General features: G+C 37.2%; 1 protein-coding gene across 1 annotated transcript in view; it reads left to right on the plus strand.

Annotated features, from left to right (window-relative positions):
* The window catches only part of LOC135750231 (uncharacterized), a 98,234-nt gene that overhangs the window by 18,097 nt on the left and 52,195 nt on the right, over positions 1-27,942 (plus strand). The window contains exons 3-14 of the mRNA XM_065269009.2: positions 849-2,044; positions 6,830-6,883; positions 8,820-8,873; positions 14,027-14,080; positions 14,238-14,291; positions 19,230-19,274; positions 21,171-21,224; positions 21,836-21,880; positions 24,051-24,104; positions 24,438-24,482; positions 25,308-25,361; positions 25,459-25,503. Of these exons, the coding sequence (XP_065125081.1) occupies positions 849-2,044; positions 6,830-6,883; positions 8,820-8,873; positions 14,027-14,080; positions 14,238-14,291; positions 19,230-19,274; positions 21,171-21,224; positions 21,836-21,880; positions 24,051-24,104; positions 24,438-24,482; positions 25,308-25,361; positions 25,459-25,503 (1,754 nt within the window). The remainder of the gene's footprint in view (positions 1-848; positions 2,045-6,829; positions 6,884-8,819; positions 8,874-14,026; positions 14,081-14,237; positions 14,292-19,229; positions 19,275-21,170; positions 21,225-21,835; positions 21,881-24,050; positions 24,105-24,437; positions 24,483-25,307; positions 25,362-25,458; positions 25,504-27,942) is intronic.

The raw sequence follows: 27,942 nt of genomic DNA on the forward strand, positions 1-27,942 counted from the left end.
AACTACCTGTAAAACCATAGCAACCATCTGTAACACCCTAGGAACCATCTATGAGACCATGACAACCATCTGCAACACCACAGGAACCATCTGTAACACCTTAACAATTATCTGTAACATAGCAAATATGTCTACAATAGAAACTGCCTGTAAAACCATAGCAACCATCTGTAACAACCCGAGTAACCATCTGTGACACTCTTGCAACCATATATTACACCATTGCAACCATCTGTAACCCTCCAGTAACCATCTATGAGACCATGACAACCATCTGCAACACCCCAGGAACCATCTGTAACACACAAAAATGGTTGCTATGGTGTTCCAGATGGTTGTCATGGTCTCATAGATGGTTACTGACTAGTAACCATTTGCAACACTCTAGTAACCACCTGTTACACTCTAGTATTACCAGGGTGTTACCGATGTTTGCTAAGGTGTTACAAATGGTTGCTAGAGTGTTGCAGATGGTTGTTATGGTGTCATATATGGTAACTGGCTAGTAACCATCCCTGACACCATAGCAACAATTTGTGAGACCATAGCAACCACATATTATGACCACTTATTGCCCTAGCATTGTGGCAGTCCCCACTTAGATTTTGTAAAGATGTATAAATAGAAGACTACATTTTATTAAATGTTCTCACATTATTATAAATGTTCATGCATGTAATGATTTTGTAATTTTCTGTGATATTCTTGCACTTACAAAAAATAATGGAACAGCCACAATCACTGTGTTAAATGAATGACCTAAGCAGAATTGATCATGTCATGTCAAAATTTCTTCAATGTTTGAAGTGACGTCTGATTGAAGAAACTTTCTCTTTCTTTCTGTCTAGGTGTCGATGTTATTCATCAGCTGGGCCTTTCCGGTCGCAGAGACACACAGACGTCCGAGACAGATTACCTCACATCTTTCACGTTATCTCAAAGTGCTCTGCCCCCTGGTGTTGGGGTAACACTTGGACAAGAAACCCTCATTGAAGCCCCATTGAATGGACTCCTTCCCGCAGGCGTGGATGAGGAGTTTTCTGTCATCGTGAGTTTACGCTCCTGGCGAGCGAGTAACGCTTTTCTTTTTACTGTGCGTGATAACAAGGACAGACTGCGGTTCGGCTTACAGCTCCTACCCGGCAGGGTGGTCGTTCACACGGGAGAGAAAGCCTCTGTTTATTTCAAGCATGAGGTGCAGGATGGACGGTGGCACTCTTTCTCGGTCGGTGTTCGGCCGCGCTCAGTGTCCTTCTTTGCTCGCTGCGGGGCCGTGCGGTACGACGAGGAAACGCTGACCCGGCCACAGACGCTGGATTCTGAAGGGCGCCTTTCCGTGGGTAGGATGGACTCACGGGCGCTTCAGTTTGAAGGAGCATTGTGTCACCTGGACATCTACCCCTGCGCTCAAGCTGCAGCGAACTACTGCGACTACGTTAAAAAACAGTGCAGACTGTCCGACACTTTCCGATCCATGCCACTGGAGTTCATATCTCCGTCAGTGTCACCTTCTCCAACTACACACACTCAGAGTTTCGACTCCACCTTTACTCCTCGCTCCACTGTGGTCACCAGCTCCATGCCCGCTCCTTTCATTGACCGTTTTTTCCAGACGTTACATTCAAATAGAGTTAGTCCATCTCCAAACCCCCTTAGCCGGATGCAGGGGACGACAGCGGATACACCCATAACTGACAAGAACCTAGAAGGTGAAAATGACACAGAGAATCAACAGCTTCATATACAGCCGAGTGGAACCAGAGTCACACCGGATCTGGTCACCGTTCTCAGGCAGAGCCGTTTGAAACACGCCTTAAGAAATGATGGGGGAACCAACAAGGAGCTTTCTCAGAGCAAGCCGAAAGTGAACGGCACCATCCTGTACCGTGTGGAGAGCAATTATAACCTGGTGGACTCATCTGAGGAGCAACTGCACGACACTGGATACTCAGAGGGTTACGGATATGACTATGGCTTTGACGAAGACGAATATTTCTTCGACTACGATGGATTTGTTGGTCCTAAAGGAGATCAAGGTCCTCAAGTAAGTTTTCTCTCTGTTTCATCATCTTTAAAGACCAGATTACGCTGCTACAAGTCAGAGCAAAGCTTTGCTTGAGAATTTATCCAAATTACAATGCATAAGAGTTCATGTAAATTTATGGTTTTTTTGGTTCGAATGAAAAGCCGTGGAAGTTTGGCTCGGTTTAATTCGATCAGAGGTCGTATAGAGATGATGTGAATAATTTGTCAGTGGCAGGTAGTGATTTAGGATGGAGATGATAGTTTGTCCAAGAGCTTTTATCCCTTCTGGAGTTACAGGTGTTAAAAGCAGCGTGTCTCAATTCGCCTACAGCCTAAATAATGTGCAGGTTCGACGTTTACATCATCTAGCAGAAAGCAGGTGATGTCAACACATCTGATGTGTTCAGGAAAGGTTAGTCTGAGGTTAGTGACAGACAAAGATCTTCAAAGCTTTGATTTCTGTGGTGTCAGGTAATGATTTGGGTGCTCTGGGATAATGTAGCTCAACTGGCCGAGCATGGCGTTAGGAGCTGAAAGGTCCTGGGTTTGATTACCATACAGATATGATGTATAGACTGAAGGTACTTGGGATAAAAGCGTCTGCCAAATGCATAAATATAAATGATGTGTTTCATTAATGAAAGGAATGAAGGTGAAGATCAGACCTAATGCTTATGTTGCTGTGGCTGTGGCTGTGTGTCTAAATCTCTAACATTGTGTCAATACCAGCTGTGTATGACAGGTTTAAGATCAAAGAACATCTGCACAACACAAAAGAACCTCCTTAAGAAAACCAGTCCCATCTGAACAGAGCTTTTCACAACCTAAGGAAGAAGATTTGAGGAAAACTCTTAAAATAGCAAAGTAAATTTTGTACGAGTTTGGGTGTGTTTAGCAGTTGTAGGTCAGTCGGCCGCTCCAGAAATCATCTATCATAAGAACAAAAGATTAGAAAGACCCAAACGATAGTAGCTTCTTTAAACTAATGTTTGATTCACAGGGGTTTGGGGTTGGTTTGTGTGAGATGAGACGTGACTCTCTGTGGATGTTTTTGTTGGATGTTTGGGTTTTGGCTGAGAGATCCAGAACATTCCAGACTCACAGAGACTGAAGAAGATCGGCTGAAGGTTTAATATCCATACATCTCTCTGTTGTACCTGTTATGTTGTCTTTAAATGGGCAAATCTGTACGAGGTTTATAAAACAGCAGTCTATTTATTTAAATATGTAATGGTGTTTTTAATATTTTATCCAGATGTTTCACTGGTTCTTTACCTTGATGAAGAATGACCCAATCCGTTAAGACTGAACCTGTCTTGACCTGCGCTAAAAGCATATAAATCAGATTCACATACAGATTCACAATCAGTTTGTCAGTTCCCACGAATCTCTGTTAAAGTAATAAATGCTGCAGGACCTGAAACATTTCATCTTCTCTGATAGATTACGCTCAGCTAACTTCTGTTCCAGATGTTCTGCTACACACAATAAGCAGATAATACATAAGGAGAGCATTACTAAGGTGACCTATGAGACTTTGTTAATGTGGAGGGATTTTGTCTCGCTCACCTGACAGATTCCTGTAACACAGACCTGTCACCATTATTACATAATCACACACTACTAGTTCAGAGTTATTATGTCTTTATTTAATAGAAAACAAATAGAAAGTGGAGTTTAAATGATTCATAAGTTTTATAGTTTCAAAGCTTTGAAAAGCTGAAATTATTTTGACTTATTTTATTAATTGGTTTCAAATGTAATATAATTATTACATAATCTGTAGTGTGTTTTACAACTTATAGCTCATAATTTTTTTTATCTATTCATACAGAGTGCAGGCACTTTTTAGATGCTTTATTTTAGAACTTTACTCTCATTCAGAGTTTTGCCTTCTGCATAAAGAGATAAGATGATGGGATGGAATGAGATGGGATATTATGGGATGGGATAGGATGATAAAATGAGGTGATGGGTGGGATGGGATGAGATGATGGGATGATAAAATAAGGTGATGGGATGGGATAGGATAAAATGGGATGGGATGGAATAGGATTGGATGATGAGATTGGATATGATGGAATGGGATAGGATGATAAAATGCGATCACGGGATGAGATTGGATATGATGGGATAGGGTGATGGGATGGGATGATGAGATGGAATATGACAGGATGGGATGGGATAGGATGATAGAATTAGATGATGGGATGATGAGATGGGATATGTTGGGATAGGATGATGGGATGGGATAGGATGATGAGATGGGATATGATGGGATAGGATGAGATGATGGGATAGGATGAGATGATGGGATTGGATGGGATAGAATAGAATGGGATAAGATTGGATGGGATGATGAGATGGGATATAATGGGATGGGATGAGAGTGGGATAGGATGATGGTATGAGATGATGAGATAGGATGATAAAATGAGATGAGATGGGATGATGGGATGTGATGGGATGTGTCCTCATTACTGTCACATACACATGTTGAGGGATGAGATAGGACGACAAAATGAGATGATGGGATGAGATGGGATGGGATAGGATGATGGGATGGGATATGAGGATAAAATGAGGTGATGAGTGAGATGGGAAATGATGGGATGGTAAAGGATGATGGGATGAGATGATGGGATGGGATGATAGAATATGGTGATGGCATGTGATATGATGGGATGGGATAAGATGGGTTGGAGTAGGATAGGATGATGAGATGGGATATGAAGGGATGGGATGAGATGATGGGATATGATGGGATAGGATGAGATGATGGGATTGGATGGGATAGAATAGAATGGGTTATGTTTGGATGGGATGATGAGATGGGATATAATGGGATGGGATGAGAGTGGGATAGGATGATGGTATGAGATGATGAGATAGGATGATAAAATGAGATGAGATGGGATGATGGGATGTGATGGGATGTGTCCTCATTACTGTCACATACACATGTTGAGGGATGAGATAGGACGACAAAATGAGATGATGGGATGAGATGGGATGGGATAGGATGATGGGATGGGATATGAGGATAAAATGAGGTGATGAGTGAGATGGGAAATGATGGGATGGTAAAGGATGATGGGATGAGATGATGGGATGGGATGATAGAATATGGTGATGGCATGTGATATGATGGGATGGGATAAGATGGGTTGGAGTAGGATAGGATGATGAGATGGGATATGAAGGGATGGGATGCGATGATAAGATGGGTAATGACGTGATGGAATGAGATGATGGTATGGGATAGGATGATAAAATTAGATGATGGGATGATGAGATGGGATATGATGGGATGGGATACAACAGGATTGGATAAGATGGGTTGGGATGATAAGATGGGATATGATTTGATGGGATGAGATGATTGGATGGGATAGGATGATGGGATAAGATGATGGGACGGGATAGGATGAGATGAAATAAGATCTGTCCTCATTACTGTCACATACACATGTTTAGGGATGGGATAGGATGATAAAATGAGGTGATGGGATGGGATGTGATGAAATAAGATCTGTCCTCATTACTGTCACACACATATGTTAAGGTTTCAGGTGTCACTTCAGTCTGTTTACATCACTGTGGTTTGAATATACCAGCATGTTGTTCACATAATGTTGCATTAACTGCCATGGGTGTTCTTGGCTTCTTGTAGCTCAGCTAGTAGAGCATTGTGTTAGCAGTGCCAATGGTCAAGGATTCAACCGCCAGGAACAAACACACTGATGAATAGATTGTGATGGACTGTGGCACTTTGGGATTAAGGTGTTTGTCAAATTTAAATGGATCATTGTCTTACTCCATCTAGAGTTTGTCAGCAGCTGGTTATGGACAGAAACACATTTGATGTTGATCCGATCTGAACCTTATCCCATTATTACCATTCAGTTTTGGGCCATTCGAATCACAGTTTGCATGACGAAGCAAACATTCAGTATTTGCATGAAATGAACATGTGTGAGTACAGAACACCTTTGAAAATCATAATAAATATAGCATGTGAATAAACTGAACATTTACCCATTAAAACTTTATCAGATGTTCAATACTATATGACACTTTTATATGTGTGTATTAGTTTACAGATCTGAACAAAACTTATGAGCAGCAAAGCTAAAACAAATGAAATGATAAAAACAAGAATGACAGATGGATCCCAGATCTCTTTATGTGTTTCTACAGGACAGATTATGATTGTGTGGGGACACAGATGATGAACACAGGGTTAGGATGTTGACTAACAGCTGTATGAACAACTAAAACATCACTGAGTGCATGTTCTGTGTCTGTTTTATTATTCTTCAGTTTTTCATCATCTGTTTTGTCATTGTGCACATGAGATGATGTATGATATTGCTTCTGTTGTGAGGTTTGATCATTGTATATCTTCAGAGTCTATTGACATTTTATAATTGTAGAGATGAAATGTTTGATCAAAGTCTTATATCACTACTATCTTTATATTTTTTGTTAAAAATGAAAACTTGCTCATATAAACAACCATTTGGATAATCCAGGTTATTATCCATAATACAGTTTTTATACAGTATATCCCATCAGCTCTAGTTAATATCAACTCTTTAACCACTAAGCCACATGAGATGATGTCTTTATAATCTCTGTGTTTTTACTATTTTGACATGTTGTTCTTGTTTGATCGGCAAGCGTCTCTTTGATAAAGTAGGATTTACATGCACAAGGTTTTGTTTGCTCTCTGTCTGTCTGTGATGTCTTTGATGTTTATTCACTAATGTCTCATTTTTTTCTCATCTGTTTTTCTCTACAGGGTCCTCCTGGTCTACCAGGTTTACCTGGACCGCCTGGAAAGAGAGGACCACGAGTAAGATCCCTTTCTGTTTGTGTCAATAACTTCTGTCCCTCTCTGTCAGCCATCAACAGATGTCTGAATTAGATAGAGTTCATACATGTCATCCATAGCAGGGGTTTTAAACTATGGGTCGGGGCCCACAGTGGGAAAAGGTGTAGCGGGTAAATAAAAACAGTTTAGTCCAACTAATGACAAGCAATGAGAATGATTTTTATATGATATACCATAAGGGATTTTGATATTGCGTTAATAAAATGACAAAAATAAAAACTACTACATTTTAAAAGAAAAAATGATGATTTCCATTAAAATGGTTATGTTTATGTTGGTTGGTCCCGGGATAGATTATAACTATTTAAGTTTGGAAACCCCTGATCAATAGCATGTGATACATCCGCCCTAACTATTGAAAAGCTCATGTGTGTACGAATGATGTGAAGAGTTTTGATTAATTGTTTCTGAAGAACTACATTACTTGGTGAGGGAATGTTTAGCAATATCATTTTATTATATATAACCCTCAGATTCATTGGCATTATTGCTTTAATATTCAATATAAGCTGAATATTTATCACACTTTTGATGACCATCGAAAGTGTTATGTATGTATTTATCCTAAAATGGCTTCAATGTGTGAATAAAGCCATATAACATATGTGGCATATGGGTCAATGACGTGACGTTACTTATTTTGTGTCCGTATGGATAAATTAAATGTAAAAGGGTTAAAATTTCAAAATAAATGTGCAGATTTCTTGCATACATTCTCTTTTTTGAGGACTAAGTCTAAAATTTCTGTTTTATTTTATTTTAAAAGAATATTTGGGGGATAATTGCAAAAAAATGTCAATGTGGTGTAACCAGTTTGTGTCAATTGGTGTAACTAGTATTATTTGAAATTAAAATATAAATATATTCATAAAATATGTGGAATAAAATATAATCATCTAGTTTAGTGTAATTTTTTTTACATACATTTTTACTCCATTTGTCAAAGATTGTTTAGCTAACAGAGCTGTTTTCAGCATCAAGACAATATTACAAAAATGCATTAAATTACATTTAGAAATAACAAATAAAATGCTATTTAATTTTTTATGATTACGCTTACATGCCATCAAGGTGGATAAAATATTTAATATTTCTCATTCTTTAGCGCAATTGGTGGTTACACATTTACAGGTCCATTCAGTCTTAACTTTCATTGAAGTGGTGCAAATGTAATTTTTTATTGCATAAAATTAACATAAATACACTGTGCATTGAAATAAACCTGAAGCATGCTTTAAAAACAAGTTTAAAACAAATTAATTTCTCATCTTGCCAAACCATTTTTTTGTCACTGACCCATATATCAAATGTATTAGCTAACATGAACTAACAATGAGCAATATAATAAATCAGCATTTATTAATGTTTGTTCATGTTAGTTCATGGTGCATTAAATTAAATTAACAGTTACAACTTTTGATTTTATAAATCTATTAGTAAAAACCTAAGGTTAACATGAACAAAGATGAATAAATGCTGTAGAAGTATTGTTAGCTCATATTAACTAATGCATTATTGACTTATCTTAACAAATATTATAAAGCCCTATTGTAAAGTGTTACCACTATTTTTCTTGTTTAATGCAGATTTGTTAATACGGACAGCCTGAGCGAAGTAGGAACTGATTTTAAATTTACATCTCATGCCTGTTTATCAGGTTCATTTTCTATTTGTAATAAATTTATCATAAATATTAAATGATTATTATTATTATATGATCTATTTCATTAATCAGCAATCACTCATCACATGAATATTATACAGTAGTTTGTGAAATAAACTTGTGTACCAGAACAACAGTTATTCTGTACATCTGTAGCTGATGTCTCTCTCTCTCTCTCTCTCTCTCTCTCTCTCTCTCTCTCTCTCTCTCTCTCTCTCTCTCTCTTTTCTTTAGGGTCCTCCTGGTCCTCATGGGAATCCCGGGCTGCCTGGTTTACCTGGACTCAAGGTGAGTCACTGTTTCTGTCTTTTTGTATGTTTTCCTCTCTGTTTCATTGGGGAGATCCTGCTGTAGACAGACTGCTGTTGCGTGATTTCATTGGCATTCATTCAGAACCGTTCTTCCTGTCCAAACTCGCCAACATTCAAAGCATAAATATTTCTTCTTTGTAATAAACATTTGTTATGCTGTGACAGTTGGTTGTGGATGGAAAGTTTTTATTGTGAACTTTGAAAGTACCCCGGGAGCTTTGCGTGTGACTGACGGCTTAAACTACTGAAATGATGTGGTGTAACATTAATGGCCTATTAACTGAGGACATATATGTGTGAATGAGCTGTGGGTCAAAAGATGGAAATATAAAGAGGTTTAGAGGTTTATTATAGGGCTGATAGACAGATGGATTTCATTTCACTTGAAACAAAACACAGCCATCATTCACACTGAGTCTCTTAACAACAGCTTTGCAGGTAACACTTCACTCAAAATAACTGAATGTGATGTGTATATCTTTATAAGGTCAATATTTTATGTTACATTGATATATTTAATGCAATAGTGCTACAAAGTAGTTTTATTGTACGACTGTGAGGTTTACTGTTAAATGTCCTTGTATCATTTGTTTGAAAAGAAAAGCAGAAGTTTGGATGTAATGACGGTCATTCATATGAAATAAATTACATATGTGTAATAAAAATGAATTAAAGCTGAGAAGCGAGGAGGCTTAAGTGTTATAATAGGTGTTGTGTTGTCCACTAGTTTATTCTCATTTGGGATATATTGATTCATAATCTGTAGATTGTCCTTGTTTAACAAACAATTGATTGTGTAACTGAACATACTGTTCAATATCTACAAAAAAGACAGTGTTATTTTCCATTTCATCACCTATGAGAAAAGAGAAAGAGATGTATCTGCTGTCTTAATATATATATATATATATATATATATATATATATATATATATATATATACAGTATATGTTCTCTCCGTCACGTCTCTTTCTAAACACTATAATTATCAGACCCGGAGGCTACACACGCATGCATGATAAGACAGACTTTGTGTGACCTTTTTTCCATTGCTGGAAAGACTGAATCTCTTTATTCCATTACATACACTCACGTTCCTTCTGTTCACATGCAAAACAAACAGACAGAAAGACAGATACAGTAGATATGTAAGGATTAATTGATGATGGGCCATTAAATTAATTAAAAATAATGCACAACCAAGGTGGTAATGTGCCATGACACGAAGCAGAGTTACACTATAGAAGTACGTTATTTTCACATAATTCAAACACTGCAAAATTTTATGTCTTAAACGTTTGTCTTGTTTTTTAGTATAAAATTAAATATCTGAATATTCTTACATTGAGCTACAATTACTTGGTAAGCAAAGTGGCTTAAGATATTAAGTCTTGTTTATTGAACTAAATGATAAGAATAAAGAGGTTTATACTTAAAACAAGTAAAAATATCTGCCAGTGGGGCAAGATATATCAACATAATTCGAGTTTTAACTTAATTCAATAAACTCAATTTAAGTTTATATTTCTTACCCCACTGGCAGATATTTTTATGTGTTTTAAGTATACACTGCAAAAACTGATTTTCAAGAAAACATTTTCTTAGTATTTTGTCTTGTTTTTTTTAGTAAAAATATCTAAAAATTCTTAAATGAAGATGCTTTTTCTTGATGAGCAAACAACCCAAGAAAATAAGTCTAGTTTTAAGACCAGAAAGATCAAATTTAGGTGATTTGTGCATAAAACAAGCAAAAAAATCTGCCAATAGGGTAAACAAATTTTTCTTGACTTTTTCTTGAATTTAGTGTTTAAGAAAAATGTTCAAGATTTTTTTGCTTACCCCATTGGCAGATTTTTTTTGCTTGTTTTATGCACAAATCACTTAAATTTGATATTGTTGGTCTAAAAACTTATTTTTTGCTCATCAAGAAAAAGCATCTTAATTTAAGAATTTTTAAATATTTTTACTGTAAACAAGACAAAAATACTAAGAATTTTTTTATTGAAAATCATTTTTTGCAGTTGAACCTTTACATCATTTGGTTTAATAAACAAGACTTAAAATCTTAAGCAGCTGTGCTTATCAAGTAAATGTATCTCAATTTAAGAATTCTTAAATGTTTTTACTGGAAAACCAGACAAAATAAGAAAGTCATTTTTTTGTAGTGAAGGACCGAAGTCATTTATTCCTCCACAGTTACTTCAAAAATGGCTCTGGTGGTTATTTTAAGAATTTTGACAGGTCAGGTCTGCGTTCATCTAAAAATGCATACCTGTGCATAATTTCTCAACCAATCAGAATAAAGCATTTAACCATTAATATGGTATATTATCTGCTGGGTGATGGAGAATAGCACAGCATTAGTTTGTGGTTAGTTAGTTGGTTTGCTCTCGTGTGATCTTCATATCGCAGCAGACGTCTGATTGCTTCCATAAGAGAGGAAGTGTTGGTGTATTACAGTAAACTGATTTCCCTGATGTTTACCAGATGAAATGTTTATTGGTCTGAGGTTGTTTTTGATCATTGTAAAGGTCATGAGCTCTGATATCTATATTTATACATCTGGTAGACGCTTGCTGTAGACAGTGCTGTACATTGCTGAGAATTCAGTCCATGACTTTATTACGTTCAGTAGTGCCATGCATGCTCAGTCTGTTACATTACATTGTCCCTGCACTTATGCAAAAAATTAAAGGATTGCAAAGGAGAGATAATTTGGTTTTTGGAGAGTTCACATTGAGAAATCTGAATTTGATATCAGTTAAGATTTTTGATGTCTTTCACATCTTTTAATTTTCATTGCTGTCTGAGATGTTTGACTCCATTAATTCAAAATTGGATGAGTGAAAATAAGATCAATCATTGGTTTCATTATTAGTTATGAAACTTTAGACAGAATTTTACAGACATAAAAAGTGTACTCATTTTGGTTTGATCTTTCTATTTTAGGCAAATGGACCAAAAACATTGCTAATGTTTTAAAGAAATCTCATTTGTGATTATTTCATAAACATGTACTTTTGTTGTGATGTGTCAGGTCAGGTCTGTTAAGGAGAAAGTTACTCATCTTTCTTCAGATTTAACCCGAGTGGGTGATGGGGTCGATCGCTGCGTTTCCACCCAGATAACATCACTGGGGTCCAGACACAATGGAAATCATAGAAACTGCGCTGCATCTCAATGCACCAGTGCATCCCACAGATGAGTCATAGACTTCTGTTGACATCCGTGGAGATCTTTAACTTTTACTTCACTTCTTAAAAGAACCATTCATGGTATTATTAAAGTGTCATTGCATGATATTTTTCTATAAATGCATTTCAATAAAAGCATGCAAATGGAAATTTCTTACATGCAAATGAACCGTGAATAAATACTGTATATAAAGTATATATCCATTTTCCGTATACAAAATATTTCCAAACCCACAATTTGCATCCAATAGCAGTCACAGCGTCTTCTCCATCTTTCGCTGCGTTTTTGCTGCTAGAACCGCTGCATTGCATTCACTTGCCGACACTAGCACTTGAAAAAAAATGAAAATATGCGCTTTGGCAGAAATGCATAGATGGACATTACGTCAGGGAATTATTTGTTAGAAATTGAATCGATGCATTGATCCACATAGATGTATTGTTACACCCCTTGGTTTAAGCGTGTGTGTTTGACACCATCACTTTTAACTGTATAATACTAAAAACAGGCATCCAGAGACTTTTTACACCTTTATAAACTATTTTAAATTTAACACAATTAGCATTATAATAAATAATAGTAATATACTTTTTAAGTAACAGTTTTTAGCCACGGTTCATTTGCATGCAAGAAACTTCCATTTGCATGCTTTTATTGAAATGCATTAAGAGAAAAATTAATGCAATGACACATTAGTAATACCATGAATTGGGACAGAGATTGTGGCTTTTTTTTAAGGAGTTTAATTAAATGTACATGTTATAAATTTTGGTTGCATTCACGAGTTATTAAAAGTCTAACTGTTTTATCTAGGCATATAATATTAAAGTATCGATAAATTAATCGAATCGTAATTGCAACGAAGAAACATTTGATGTTTTTTTTGCAAATATTGCATTGCCGGCTGAGATAATCGATACTGAATCGCAGTGGCGGACGGTGACTTGTTTTTTGAGGGCGCTTGATGTGAAGTTCCTCACATCATGTATGTAGCCCCTCGTGTGTGGTTCGTAATTTCAAAATATGTGTCCTGCTCGTTGAGAGATCCTATGTGCATCACGTGTCTTGTCAAAATAAATGCCTGCCGCAGAGACGCGTCTAAAGGGTTTATGATAACGTTTGCTAGATACTTGCATAATCTCATGCGTAATCAGAGTTTATTGTTAAGTGAGTGTCTTGCGTATATTTTGTGAACATGAGCATCTCTTTTTTTATAAACGGTTTTGACGCGTGTGCAGCAGGGACTTATTTTGAAAAAAAAACACGTGATGCACATGGTTTACATGACGCAACAGACACATATTTTGACGTTTACATTTATGTTATGTAAAGTGAATTAATGGTGAAATGTATTCAGTTTTTATTTTTTTGACAAGTTTGAGTATGTAAACAGGTGAAACTGCAGGTGTTTATTTTATTTAACACGATTACTCGGTGACTTTAAAAACATGCATTTATTTAACCTTTTTATCAAGTAGTGTTGAAATAGACTACACGTGTCAAAGCAGTGATGCCTTACAAACACATCGGTCCAGCAGCACACAATTTATATTTTAATTGCACAATAATTGCTTTACCTCGATTATCTTGTTTTTGTAATCGTTTGAATCAAAAATTGAAATGGAAAATTAAAAACGATTAATTGCCCTGCTATAGTTTAAATGAACCTCTGAAAACATCTTAAACATTTCAAAATCTCTGTCGATCATGTCTGTATTTGTCAGAAGCAATGCTTATCAGTAAATAGGAGAAAGTGATTGAATCTATCATGAGCTTCACATTTGATCTTCAGGGTTTGGCTTCCACGTCAGGTTTTCCTGCCCAGTGGCAACTAAACTCATCATCATCATTCACTGAGATATTTTGACAGCTCCTATTATGGAATAAATTGACATGAAAATAAATCTAATTTGGCAACACTTGTTTATTTCTCAGGGAGCAAAAGGAGATCCTGGATTGTCTCCAGGTCAGGCGCCAGCGGGCGATCAGGTGAATGATTTACAAATCTCTCTCCTCCCCTAACTTTCTGTTCTCTCATTGAAATATACGATAGCAGAGAAAAGTACATTTCATTTATTTCTTTATTCCTCATCCAGTCAAGAACCACAGAAAGCAGAGTTCATGTTTCTTTTCTGTCCTGTTTCAGGGTGACCGAGGTCGATCAGGTCCAGAGGGTCCTAAGGGTGAACAAGGTCTGAAGGTATGTTGACCGTCTATGGGTTCTCTAACGTGAAACTGAGTTATCGTCTGTTTGTGGTGGCATTGTGGCTCACGCATTGGTAATGGCGAGTCGAGTATATTCAACATACTGTAGCACCACTGTCGGTGTTGACTGGATTGGATTACAGATCAAAATAAAGATTCTGTGTGGTGTGTGAGTCAGGTGAAGATCTGTTCCTAAAGCCCACGGGGCGGCGTCACCCGCCTGCAGTTCCTGTTAGAACCTGAGAACCTCCAGAGGTCAAGGGTCATCATAAGAGGAAAGGTCTTTCGAGGGGTTTCGCTTTCAGGATACGTCGATGTGTATCTTTAAGAGAACTGGTGCAAGTTTTAAGTCGGGTAACTTGGACGCAGTTTTGAGATCAATGTTGTTCTGCCTTATTGTGATGAAGTTGAAGTAACAGAGTTTCTGTGTTTTGCTTGTTTTTCATTAAATGAGCAACAGTGCATAAGACATTAAAGGGGACATGTTATGAAAATCTGACTTTTTCCATGTTTAAGTGGTATAATTGGGTCCCCAATGCTTCTATCAACCTACAGGGTTCCCACGGGTTCTTGAAATCCTTTGAAAGTTTGTTAAAACATTCAAGGCCCTGGGAAGTTTTTGAAAATATACATACATAGATACAGGTCATTGAAAGTGCTTGAATCTATTTTATGCAAGAAGTTTTCTGGAAAAAAATCCATATTATTCCCTGTGTAGTGTAGGATAATATCATAAATTCTAGAATTTTTAAGCACACGTGCTAAACTTTTAGCTTTAAATGCTTATATCTTCTGTATGTGAATGTTGATTCATACCAAAATGCTTTTTTGCATAGTTGTGTTTGACACATGAAAACGTCTCGGGTTACGTATTTAACTGTTGTTCCCTGAGAAGGGAACGAGACGCTGCATCTCCCTTGACATACTTCCTGCGTCCCTGTAACGCCGTCTTTGGCAATATTTCAGATAGCAATTTATTTCCTGTTTTTGTCGTTAAGCCTCACCATTGGTTGTATTTGATATACACATTCAGACGCACTTAGCATTGGAGGCGTCCCCAAAGTGTCACCGTAGTGACGCAGCGCGAGTTCCCTCGAAAGGGAACTGTAACAATGTATCTTAAAAGGTAACACAATGTAATCTTGCTCTCACTTGAAATGTGTCCCCACATTTAGTCCTTGAATTTGAGGGTATTGGACCTGGAAAGTCCTTGAAAGGTCCTTGAATTTGAAGTTAACTAAGGTGTGGGAACCCTGAACCTAGATAATGTGAAAAAGATCAACTCAGTAACCTTGGGTCTCTGCAAGCATGTGAAAAAATCAACGCAGTAACACAAAATTACGTACCTAGTTAAGTAAAATTGTGAGTCTTTTCCGTGACACTGACACGTTTTCCGCCTTTTTGCGTGACCATGTAACGTATTTCTGTTTACGTGTCATTGTCACATATTTGTTACTCAACTGTTTTTTCCTATTTTCTTACCATTGTCGCTTCGGTTTAAGGTTAGATTTACATAAAATTACATCCTTACCCAACTCTAACCCTAATGCCTGGTGACAATGGTATAAAAATCATAAAATATAAAAAACAAATAATGAAAAAAAGGTATAAACCAATACTTAAAGTGACATAATAACACAAACACCAAATCTAACTCTAAACCGAAGTGACAATGATTTGGAAATAGGACAAAACAGTTGAGTAACAAATACGTCACAGTGACACGTAAACAGAAATACGTGACATATTCACGCAAAAAGGTGGAAAAACATGTCAGGGTCATGGAAAAGACTCACAAATTTACGTGACTATAGGTACCAGAGCCGGCGCCAGACCATAACTAACAGGGGGGCACTCGGCTTCCAACGGGGGGCACGCAATAGCAACAATAACTTGCAGAAACAAGACATTAAAACAACAAATACAGCAAGCACACACTCATACAACTGGTACAGACTGTCAGCTCATTTCCCGTATAAAGTGCAAAAGACCACAAACTATGCGCAAAACTACTGAACTTCGACCGCGGTGTGAGCGCAAGCTGAGCTCCGCTGCGCTCGCGCTCGACGCAACAACAAACCGCCCTCGCGCGGCGCAAGCCATTGAAATGAATGGGCACAGCGCACACCGCGTCCTGGCTTTAAAAAAGCCGCTTTACCATAATCAAGTCGTAATGCTGTTAACGGTCTATAGCCACACTTCACATTTAAGCTTACGTAATTTAAAACAACGCTAACTTACCTTTAAAATAGCTGAAGACGGCGTGTAAGAACATTAAACTTCCTTAAAACAGTGTCCTGTAGATTTGTAAATTCCACCTCGACCTCTAATCTCTGAGTTTGAGCCAGTCTGGGTTTGCATGAAGTCAGATGAAGCAGGCGGTGCTGATTCGTTCTAAATGTTCTAATATTCATATTTTACACAATCCATAAAATGCCGCGAAAAAACACGTTGCTAGTATCAAGTCACAAATATGCTAAAGACGTAACGGGTGAGACGCGGCAATACATCCAATCAGAGAAACTGGTCTATTTTAATTAAAGAAAACATATATCAACTATATTTTCATCATTTGATTACATTACAAGTCATGAAACATTCAATGTTTAATTTATTTTAATTATTCTTGATATATATTAAATGAATAAAAACTTTGTAGGGGGGGCACAACAACCTGTTCGGGGGGGCACTGCCCGCGAATGCCCCCCCATGACGCCGGCCCTGATAGGTACATAATTTCGTGATACAGCTACCCAGTGTCACAAGGTTTCCTGATAAAGTCATGTAATTTTTTGATTCTTTTTTTCGTTATATTATCATGAATTATATTATCACGAATTATATTATCGCGTTTTATCGTGATTGTTTAATGAATTTCTGTTTTCGTGTGATTATCACGTATTGGTTACTCAACTGGTTTTTCCTATTTTCAAACTATTGTCGCTTCGGTTTAGGGTTAGATTTGGTGCTTGCATTAGAATGTCACTTTATACATTGGTTTATACTATTTTTTCTGATTTATTTTTTTATATTTCTCCTGGCGTTAAGGTTAGGGTTTGGGTAGGGATGTCATTTTATGTAAATCTAACCCTAAACCAAAGTGACAATGGTTTGAAAATAGGACAAAACCAATACGTGATAATCACACGAAAACAGGAATTCGTTATACTATCACGAAAAAACACGAAAATTCGTGATAATATCACGAAAAAAGAATCAAAAAACTATATAACGAAATTTCGTGAGACTGAGCTGTATACAGATTTGGAAAAAATAGGTCAGTGAAATTTGGCTCCCTTTGTGATGTCAGAAGGGGATCTTATTATATTAATACCACCCCTTAATCTGCACTATCCAACCACAGCACTGCCATTTAGTGCAGAGTTCAGCTCATTTGCATTTTAAAGGACACAACCAAAGACAAATATCTCATATGCTGCTGCTTTTAAAGATTTATTTTTGTTGGATTTTCTTCTATGAAAACATTTGCTCATCAGTTACTTGTAAAGAATAGTATTTCAGCAGTGTTATGCAAAAAACATCTGATGTTATTTTGGCAGAAAGTGTAAAGCCAGTGATATGTGTCTTGTGAAGAAGAATGACTTTAGTTTGTGTTTTTGTGGACAGATGGCCGATAGAAATATTGTGTCTCTCTTAAATGATGCTTTTATGGTGAATATCTGCAAACTCATTCAGTCGTGAAAGCTGTTAAATCCTACAGTACCTAAGGATTGATGTCTGGGGATTATTGTAGGTCAGTGTTTGTTTGACAATGGTCTGGTAATATTGCTTAAAATCATCTCAGAAGAACAGTTAAGATTGTTTTTCCAGGAGTTTAGGACAAAACTTTTGTTTTATAAGAGCAGTGGATTTAGTTTTCGAAAGGTCGGGCGTCAAAACCTGGAAATTGATCAGAAAGCAGAAGTTTTTGTTTGAGATGGTGGATCATGGCTTGACTTTGAGATCAAACATTAACAAACGTCACTTGACTCCAAACACCACCAGCTTCATGTTGTATACAGTTGTGAGGTTTTTCTAGTTTTTGTCTTTAATCTTCAATTATTTTGCAAATGGTTTTGGTAATGCATACCAGTCAAGTTCTTTAATGTCGGTATAAACAGCATTCTGATTGTTTTCTGCTGTATTCATTGAAGTAGGAATTGATGTATGGCAGCACTAGATTTTCTCCGTCAGTAATGAATTAAATGATGAAATGTATGAGAGTAGAGTCAGACCTCATTGGGATTTTCCTAAATAGCTTTTTTTTGTCTTTTTTCATTTCATGTTGACTTTTACCACATGGTTGTGATGTCATCTTTGATCCCGATTGCACTTAACATAAAAAATCAGTTTAAACTTAAGTTTGCTGACAGAAGGACTCTTGCAGGTCGAGACTGAGTTGGGTGTAAATCACTGTGACCTTTGACCTTCGGATCTGTAATTTTTCAAACCAAGTTGCACCATGCAGATTTTCTGCCCTTTCTATCCAGCACACAGCGCCACCTGCTGGCAAACAGCTGTCGGTACCTCCCTCAATTCAAACATGTACTTATAAAAAAATATTTAATTATGTTATAGAGAAGGATTTATAGAAGTGATTCACACATGCACTTTTTGCACCAGAACATCGCCAATCCTTTGCATTGAAATGTTTTCCGCTGAGCCGTTCTTCGACCCTCCCTGTCTCACTGTTGTGACTTGTCTTTCTTTCATGACGTCTTGCTGAAGCTGTCAGACAGTGAACACTTTAAAGACGTCTGACAGGTCTGAGGAAATTCCTAAACGCTGTTCGTCTGTGTTCGTCTTATCTGAGACCACTTGAAGTTTACACAACAAATCCTCAAAACATGGAAAAGATGCAAGACTGCACATCTAGATTCAATCTCTCTCCCCGCTTGTAGACATAACGTGCTTTTCTTTTTTTCACTCGCAGGGACTCAAAGGCTATCCAGGACCAGCAGGTCTGCCCGGAGAACAGGTAAACACAAGAAACACTCTTGGTGAATGTAAGGGGCTACTGCTTGAATTGTGGGAGCCGTTTTGACTTTGATAGCACTTATAAATAACAGCTGATAGATTAAGTACTGTACAAAACTTTGACACTTAACTTTTCACCTTCAGGCAAGAAAATGGGCAAGAAAAAACCTACATCTGAGCTATATTTAGAGGCCAGAAATCATTGAGATTTGTGCCAATAGCTAACCACCCAGAATACCCTGGCAACTATCCTAGCAGGTTATCTAGGTTAAGAAAAAGACGCTTCATTGAGCTGCTTAAGAGTGAGATTGTTTAAATTGATTTGTATAGTTAAAAAATGACTTTCCTACTTAGAATTTTTGTCTTGTTTAAAGTACAAATATCTAAAAATTATTAAATCTAGATACATTTTCTTAATGAGAATTCTAGTTTTTAGACAAAAAATATATAAAATTTAAGTTAATTTGTGCTTAAAAAGCAAAAAGATAACGTAAGTTAGTACACAGCAAAACTAAAAAATTTCAAGAAAAAAATTCGTAGTATTTTTGTTTAGTTTTAAGTAAAAATATCAAAAAATTCTTAAATTAAGATGCTTTTTCTTGATGAGAAAAACGACCCAAGAAAATAAGTCTAGTTTTTAGACCAAAAATATCAAATTTGAGTGATTTTGTGCATTAAAAAATGCAAAGAATCTGCCAATGGAGTAAGCACATTTTTCTAGATTTTTTTTTAATTTAGTGTTTAAGAAAAATGTTCACGATTTTTTTTTGTATTTATAGGCATAGATGAATAATAAGAGTTCGGTAATGACATATCATGAGCCTCAAACACCATTGTTTCCTCCTTCTTATGTAAACCTTGTGCATGCAAAAGGTGGCTGGAAAACAGACCAATCTCAACATAACACCAACTGTGACGTTACAGTCGAGATGTACACCACAACATTAAATTACACATTAAACTAAGTGCAATGTTGTAACAATCCTAAAAACTGCTGAGTTAGCGCTATATGCTAGTTAATGCTATATGCTAGCGTTTAGGCTGAAGTTCTACTATTGACGTTACAGTTACATTTTGCAGGTCCATACTGAAAAAAACACAAACATACCACTCATAAACATCCATTAACAATCTCCAAACAATTGATTATTCCTCAAAATCTGATACAGACTCAAACATAAGATCTGTTTACACACACACAGAGCTACTGAAGGAGAAACAGCCAATCAGATTCATGACCCTTCCAAATAGGGCAAAACTAGACCATTTCAGTCAAAGGACATGTAATTGGATATGTAAAAATATTTCTGGATAATTTTTGCACTTGTTAAAGTCACATACCTTCTATGTAGATATCAGAGAACAATTTAACAGATTATTACCATGCATACTTTGGCACCTTTAATACTTTATAAAGTATATCCCCAGTCATTTGTGACTTCACCTTTTTTTTCATCATATACAGTGTTTCTATTCAAACACACATTTGGCCAGTTTGTTTGACATGGCATTAAACACATCTATGAGTTGTGCCTTTGTACCTCCTCAATAATTGAGACCGGAAGGTTCTGGAACTTAATACACTGAAAGTTTCATTAAGTCACAAAGAGCAGTCTTTATATCCACTCATCTGATGAAGAGATGATCCTCACTGAAGTCCAGGAGTCGAGGAGCGGACGTCTGGACTTCAGCCAGGGTCACCCAACAGATCCGTCCAGCTCATGATAGAGAGAGAGAGAGAGAGAGAGAGAGAGAGAGAGAGAGAGAGAGAGAGAGAGAGAGAGAGAGAGAGAGAGAGAGAGAGAGAGAGAGAGATGCACACAAAGAACAATAGAGTCTCTATTCATCCTCTGGCAGGTCTTCTCATCCATCATTCACTTTTCTCTCTTCTCCTCAGGGTTTACCAGGACTGCCGGGTGTAGCTGGAGCGGCAGGTTACCCTGGCAGGCAGGTGCAGTGACCAATATCCACTAAAAGCAACAACTAGAATTTCATCTGTGGCATTTCTTGACTGGGAAAACTGATCCTAAAATCTGAAGAATGTTTAAGAGCAATAGTATGAATATACAAAGTTTATATTGTATATTTATTGATATTTTTAAAGAGTTTGGTGAAAAGTATTCAACCAAGTCTTAAAATAAATGTGCACACTGTTTAAAGTACACATACTGCATTGCTAGTACGAGTAGTATGGTAATAATCTATTCTGAACATGTCCAGTGTAACCCGAGTACTGTTATGTTAGTTTTGTCTACTTTATCAAAATATTTACTTCAGCTTTTACGCTGCACCAGATATCTTATTACTGACATGAAGTTTTCACACTTTGATCACGTGCAATGTTTAAATTAAATGTCAGTAGTGTTTTTAATCAAATCTGATAACTTGCATCTTACACATAAAATCCTTCATTCTTATAAAAGTAATTGCCAAAAACATTAATGTTCTTAGAAAAAGCCTTCATTTCCTTAATGCAAAATATCATTTTTGCATTAGAAGAACCAGTTGTCTGAGATTTTCTTTGTGTCTGATGTTTGTAATCACATTGTTTTTCTTGCACAGGGTTTGGCCGGACCTGAGGGAAACCCAGGACCCAAAGGTGTCAATGTACGTAGAGTGTCATCTCTTGGTTTTCTGTTAAAACTGTGTGAGAGTGCAGGGTTAATATGCTGAGCAGATCGAGTCTAGACTGACCTGAGATCTGTGCTATTCACTGAGAATTTTTACTGAGACACATGACTTTAATTGCTTTAAAAAGGATACAAATTAAGTGTTATTACCTGTAGAAAGTCACGTGACTGGAAATATTAACTAATGTTCCCTGTAGCTCAGTGAGTGACTGAAGTGAATATCAAATACATCACTGAGTCTGTTGACACACTGTGGATGTGAATGATGGCTTTTTTAAGGGATTTCATCAAACAATGACAGGATAGAAAGTGATTATTGAGGATGCAGCATGTACAGTATAAAGTAAATCTGAGTTCACAAGACGACTGTTCATTCACATTTTAGAAATTTAACCCTGTTTTCAATTAATTTAGTTTCACTTGTTTTAAATTTATACTTCACTCATTCCCTGCCAGCCTTTTTTTTTAAAGTTGCCTGCCAGCATTTTTTGTGATTTTCACAAGATGCCTTCCAGGAAAATGTTCTTCTGTAAATTTATAAACATACAAATATATCAAATGAAAGCACAGACCCATAAAACAAACATATAAGCAAACAAAATGTTTCATCCTATCTTCATTTGTTCTCTTTTTATAACCTCTTAAATATGAGTAGGCTAGGTTTCTTCAAAAATACAACATTGTGAGCAAAAATCTGACATCACTGCATTTTTGTAAAGGAATTTTGTTAGAGATCAAAACATACATGGAGTTTAAAATTAATTAAATTCATTTTTGCTTCAGTTTTTATGAACTGGGAAAGTGCGCCATCTAGTGGATAAAAATGGAATTATAGAATACCATAAAAACTCATCAGGAAAGCGTCAGTGGCAGAGAAATGTTTTCTCTTAAAGTCGCCATGAAAATAAAATGAAAAACTATAATTTGTTTTGGAATATTGTGGAATTTGTACAAATTTCTTATCTGTGAGCTTCATTATGTTTATAAAATTCATGTGCCCTCATAATCTTTAATCAAAATCCCCAAATCTCCTCAAAACGATCTCTCTTTTCTTCCGGTCATATGGTATGGCAGGTGGGCGGTGCCCAGGAGTAGATCGCTGGGATTAGCAATTAGCAACACGACCCAACTTCAAATGATCCAATCAGATCTCGATAGACAAATTCAAATCCAGCCCTGCCTTATTTCATTTCAGAGGCCAGTTTCACTCGCATATACCTCACCACGTGGAAAATAAGGCTACTACTACTTCAGTTTCGTGGCGACTTTAAGTGACGAGATAACTCGTCAATGGCAGGGAAAGAGTTAAAGTCCTTGTAAAGTCCAATATTAAATGACTTGTTAATAAATAAAATAAGTTCAAAATCAGAATCTTGGAAAAACAGGCAGGATTCTCTGCTCTCAAACGCTAGGGGTGTCTGCTGTCACTGCTGAAACCACGCCCACTCGTGGGAAAGCGCATGCAACCTGTGTGGATGCTCATGATTGTGTTAGGGGCGGGGCCATGCTCGGTGGCTCCAGTGCATCATCAAGCCACCATTTTAGCCCCACCCCAAATAATCCTGAACAGAGAAATGTGGAAAAACTGTAAAACAGTGTAACTCCACAATTCAGAACTACATAGTTCACCGTCTTTGTAACGTGTTTCAGCAATACATTTCTAACATTTATAAACAATTCTCTGAAATGACTTTACATGGTCTTTATACACTATATACTGGCATGTCTGTCGGAAAAATGAAAATAAAGCTCAGAGTATGAATAAGTAAACTCAAAGAAGACATGTTGCATTCTGCTTCAGCTTCACAAGTGCTTTCAACATCTGGATTAATGCCAGTGTATAGGAATGTACAAATACAGCAGAGAGAGAGAGAGAGAGAGAGAAAGAGAGAGAGATTTCTTTCATCTTTGACTGATAGTACATTTGATCTCACTTAACAAGACAGAAGAATGTGATGTTTGAGGCTCCACCCCCTACGACAAACAAAAGCTTTCTCTTTCTCTCTCTCTCTCATCATAAAGAAATGTATGGGCACAGATTTATGTATTTTTTATAAAGTATTATTGACTAAAATGCATTCATTGAATGATCAGGTCGATTTAGTGACATTAGATGAATAAACTTGTGTCTGTGTTTTATGTGTCAGGGCTTCATCGGACCTCCAGGAGTTGCAGGACCACCAGGATTGGAGGGAGAGAGAGTGAGTCTCACATGCAAATCCTAAAAATTTCAAGCTATTTGGGAGTTTGTAACAATGATTTACATTGTTAAAGTTTATGCTTATGTCAGACAATCATCTTTTGCTTTTTTGGATGTGTATTCGAAAATGTTGCCACTGATGGACGGAGACTTGCTGTACCTGCAGAGTCCAAACTGAATGACACAAAACATGAGTTGAACGTCTTAAATATAGACTTAAAAATGTAGAAGACAACAGCGTTCAGATTGATAGCGCCCCCCGGTGCAGAATAATGCATGCATGTCAGATGGGATGCGTTGTTTAGTGACTTTAGATCTTCTTCATGCGTTCCAGGGAATTCCAGGTCCTGCGGGAATCAAGGGTCCTAAAGGAAGACAGGTGAGATCTCATTTTCTCAGCATTCATCAAGAGTCTTTATGCAAATGAGTGATGCGTATGTAAGACTGCCAAATCTTGAAGTTACTTGTGGGTAAAAGAAAGATTTTCTCATCTGGCGACCAGCTGCATTATTCAGGAGAATTACTGAGGAATGATTTGTTATGCAACTATAAGACATAAAGACTGTGAAGTGTTTTTTTAAATGCATTAGGGGTTTAATGTTCCTGTGTGATGTACATGTGAGAAAGTGTCATTGAAACACACCTTTAATACTATAAATGATTGTACAGTAAGATGTTTATCAGTCCGGAGGATTTTCAGGATAGTTGAGAAGAAATGTTTGTGATAAACCACGGAAAAACCTTAAACGTGCAAACTTGTTAAAATCATGACAGAGGTCTTCTGTGTTCTCCGGGCTGTATGCCGGTTTTCTACAGGCGCGAGTGATTCATCAGATACATGTTGAGTGGATGAAAGCTCACTGGAAAGTATTCAAAGGCCGGCGGCGTCTGAACGACGCAACATGCAGATTGAATCTAAGCGCTGCATCAGCGCATTAATGCATTTAAAAAAGCCTCATTGGCTCAGCTTGTCCAATTGTAAATTTGTGAAAAACACACGTATAGTTTCAGACTATTAGAATTCACCCATCAGATGGCATGAATGTCTTCAGTACAGTCAGGTTAAGACTCAAAGGAGCCGCACCGATCGCTGCGTGTCTGGAATATTGCATCATGGAACGGTGTTGCCCCGGAGCATTTAAACACTTCAGTAGATGAAAGAGTGATGTGGAAAGATGCTGTAAAGTCATTTGTATTTTAACAGGGTGTTGTGGGTGAGGCGGGTGAGAGAGGACCACCTGGACCGGACGGAAATGAGGTACAGGGTCTCCACCATCATTAGTTTATTGCTGCTGAAGAATTAAAAAGTCAAGCATTTTTTTTATAATAAATCATCTTTGCTTTTCTATTTTTAGGGTCCTGTTGGAGGAACTGGCAGCAGAGGTTTTCCTGGTCTCCGAGTGAGTCCTGCACACATGCATGTGTACATATAACTTACAGTAAGAGTCTCAACATCAGTGCACAAATAAAAGAGGAATTTACAAGCACAGCAGAAGTGTTTGAGCATCATGTGTGCTTTGATCTAACGGTTAAGATTATTTGTACTGGATAATCATGATTTATCCTGCGTCTGGTGACCTTTTAGGAAGCCGGATTCTCCTCTGTTAGTGCTGAATGCTTTAGGATTTTTACAATGTACAAACACCAGCAGTCCTCGCAACAGCACATTTATAACATTTTGTCTGTCCTGGTGTTTTTTAACATCAAAACTTAAGTACAGGATAAAAGATTGGGAGATTAACTCTTTATTGAAAAATATTTCCTTTAAAAAGAGAGAGAGAAAGAGAAAGTGAGAGGATATGATCAGTCAGGGTTAGGGTTAGGGTTAGGTCTTGGGCAGGGCATCGTCTAAAGTTGTCCTGTTGTGATGTTTTCTCCAAGGGGAAACCCTCCGGTCTCTTTCGTAATTCCGACATGGTAGTGACTTAAACTGCAATTCATGGACTGGCCACTAGAGACCGGCTCTAAAAGGCAGTCAATCCCATAGTTAGGATCCCTAAAAACCCAACTTCACAGAAGAAATAAATAAGTTTACTGCCAGGTGCAAAGAGTGTTTTTGGCCTATATAGCTAATTTTGCCCTTCATGACTGTGAGGGAGGTGAATTTTTTTGTAAGTCATCCGTTAAAATGATGTTAAGCCTTAAAGGGACATTCCACTTTTTTTAAATATGCTCATATTCCAGCTCCCCTAGAGTTAAACATTTGATTTTTACAGTTTTGGAATCCATTCAGCCAATCTCTGAGTCAGGTGGTACCACTGAGGGGACTATTTTTCAACTGCTGTGTAATATCATTGTGCCGCCTGCAGCCATGTTACAGCAGCAAAGTCCTTGATTATTACGCCAGAATGAAAGTATAGTTCCTAGCCAAATATGCGTAGAAAATCATTCACAGAAATTTTCTGTCGGTCTTAGTACACGATGTAAGAGTCAAGTTTTAAATAGGAAAAATATTGAAACTCTTTGGTTATTTATTTTTGCGTGATGCTAATGGTCTAATCAGATTCAATGCATTGTGCTGAGCTATGCTAAAGGTGCTAGCGCCAGACTCGGAGATCGGCTGAATAGATTCCAAAACTGTAAAAATCAAATGTTTAACTCTAGGGGAGCTGGAAAATAAAAATATTATCAAAAAAGTGGAATCTCCCTTTAAAGTTCTGCATAATTAAGGGGGTGTGGCCACTTGAGTGATGGGTGAATTGTCGCTAGACTCACTACCGTTGAGCTAAGTGGGTGTGTTTTTGCAACCGGGCCCATCAGGTCCACCCATGTTCCACCTCTTTGCCCATTTTCGGTTATGCGTTGGCAACACCAGGCCAACTTTGAGCTTCACAAACCTATGGGTGACGTCACAGACACAACATCAATATTTTTTACAGTCTATGGTTTTCTTCTCTGATGGATGTTTTGGTGGCAGGTGTGCTGTGTGGTTTCATGTTTATTTAGACTCCTCTGACCGCTCCGATGTTGAAACACAGATTGGCAAAGTGGCAGACAAAGATGTCAGAAGCATTTTTTCCTGCTGTAGAGATGTCAGACAGTGATTTAAAGATTGATGTTACTGCCAGTCTGATGTGAGAGAGGTCGGTTAATGCTTTTTCCTGATGTGTTCCTGTATCTGTGGCCAGTGGAGAGGTCATCAGCGTCTGCCTGTTTGTGACTGTGATTTGACAGTTAGAGGTGTATAAATACGTTTAAAGAAGTTAAATGAATTGTTAACCAGGAGCTTGTTAGTTTCAGTTTGATTTTGTGTAAGTTGGAATCGGACACGTGCACCAGAGAAAAGAACGATTCTTCTGATGTTTTCTGTCCTGTCACACGATATCCTGGCACTGACAAAGTTTTTTTAGCCGATTCTGGCCTTCTGTGGGCCCTAAGCAACTTTGTGAGGAGGCCCTGTCATCGCGTTCATAAAAAACATTTACTGTCTCTGCTTAAATGTAGCTATAAACAAAATGTACTAAAACACGTATTATCTTATAGCTGTACATTTTGCCACATGTACATTACTGTGACACTCATCAGAAAACTGCGTAATTATAACACCGACACATGTTTAACATGAATAAAATAAAAACAAAATAGCTGTCAGATAAACTATAACAAATAGCTCCAGGCATGATTCCACAGATAAACACACCAAAATACTTAAATCTTTCTTTAAATATGCAAACATTAGACCTAATGTACATTGTTTTAAAATGTTAACAGAAGTCACAGAACATCTTGCACGAATACATGTGTTTATTTTTTTTTAACACCTATGAAAGATTTTGATTATTAATGTGTACAAGCATTTCTAACAAATCACACTGGACTAAAACTGAATCTAGGGATTT

The sequence above is a fragment of the Paramisgurnus dabryanus genome, chromosome 21 (genome assembly GCF_030506205.2).
Source record: "Paramisgurnus dabryanus chromosome 21, PD_genome_1.1, whole genome shotgun sequence".
Classification (NCBI taxonomy): domain Eukaryota; kingdom Metazoa; phylum Chordata; class Actinopteri; order Cypriniformes; family Cobitidae; genus Paramisgurnus; species Paramisgurnus dabryanus.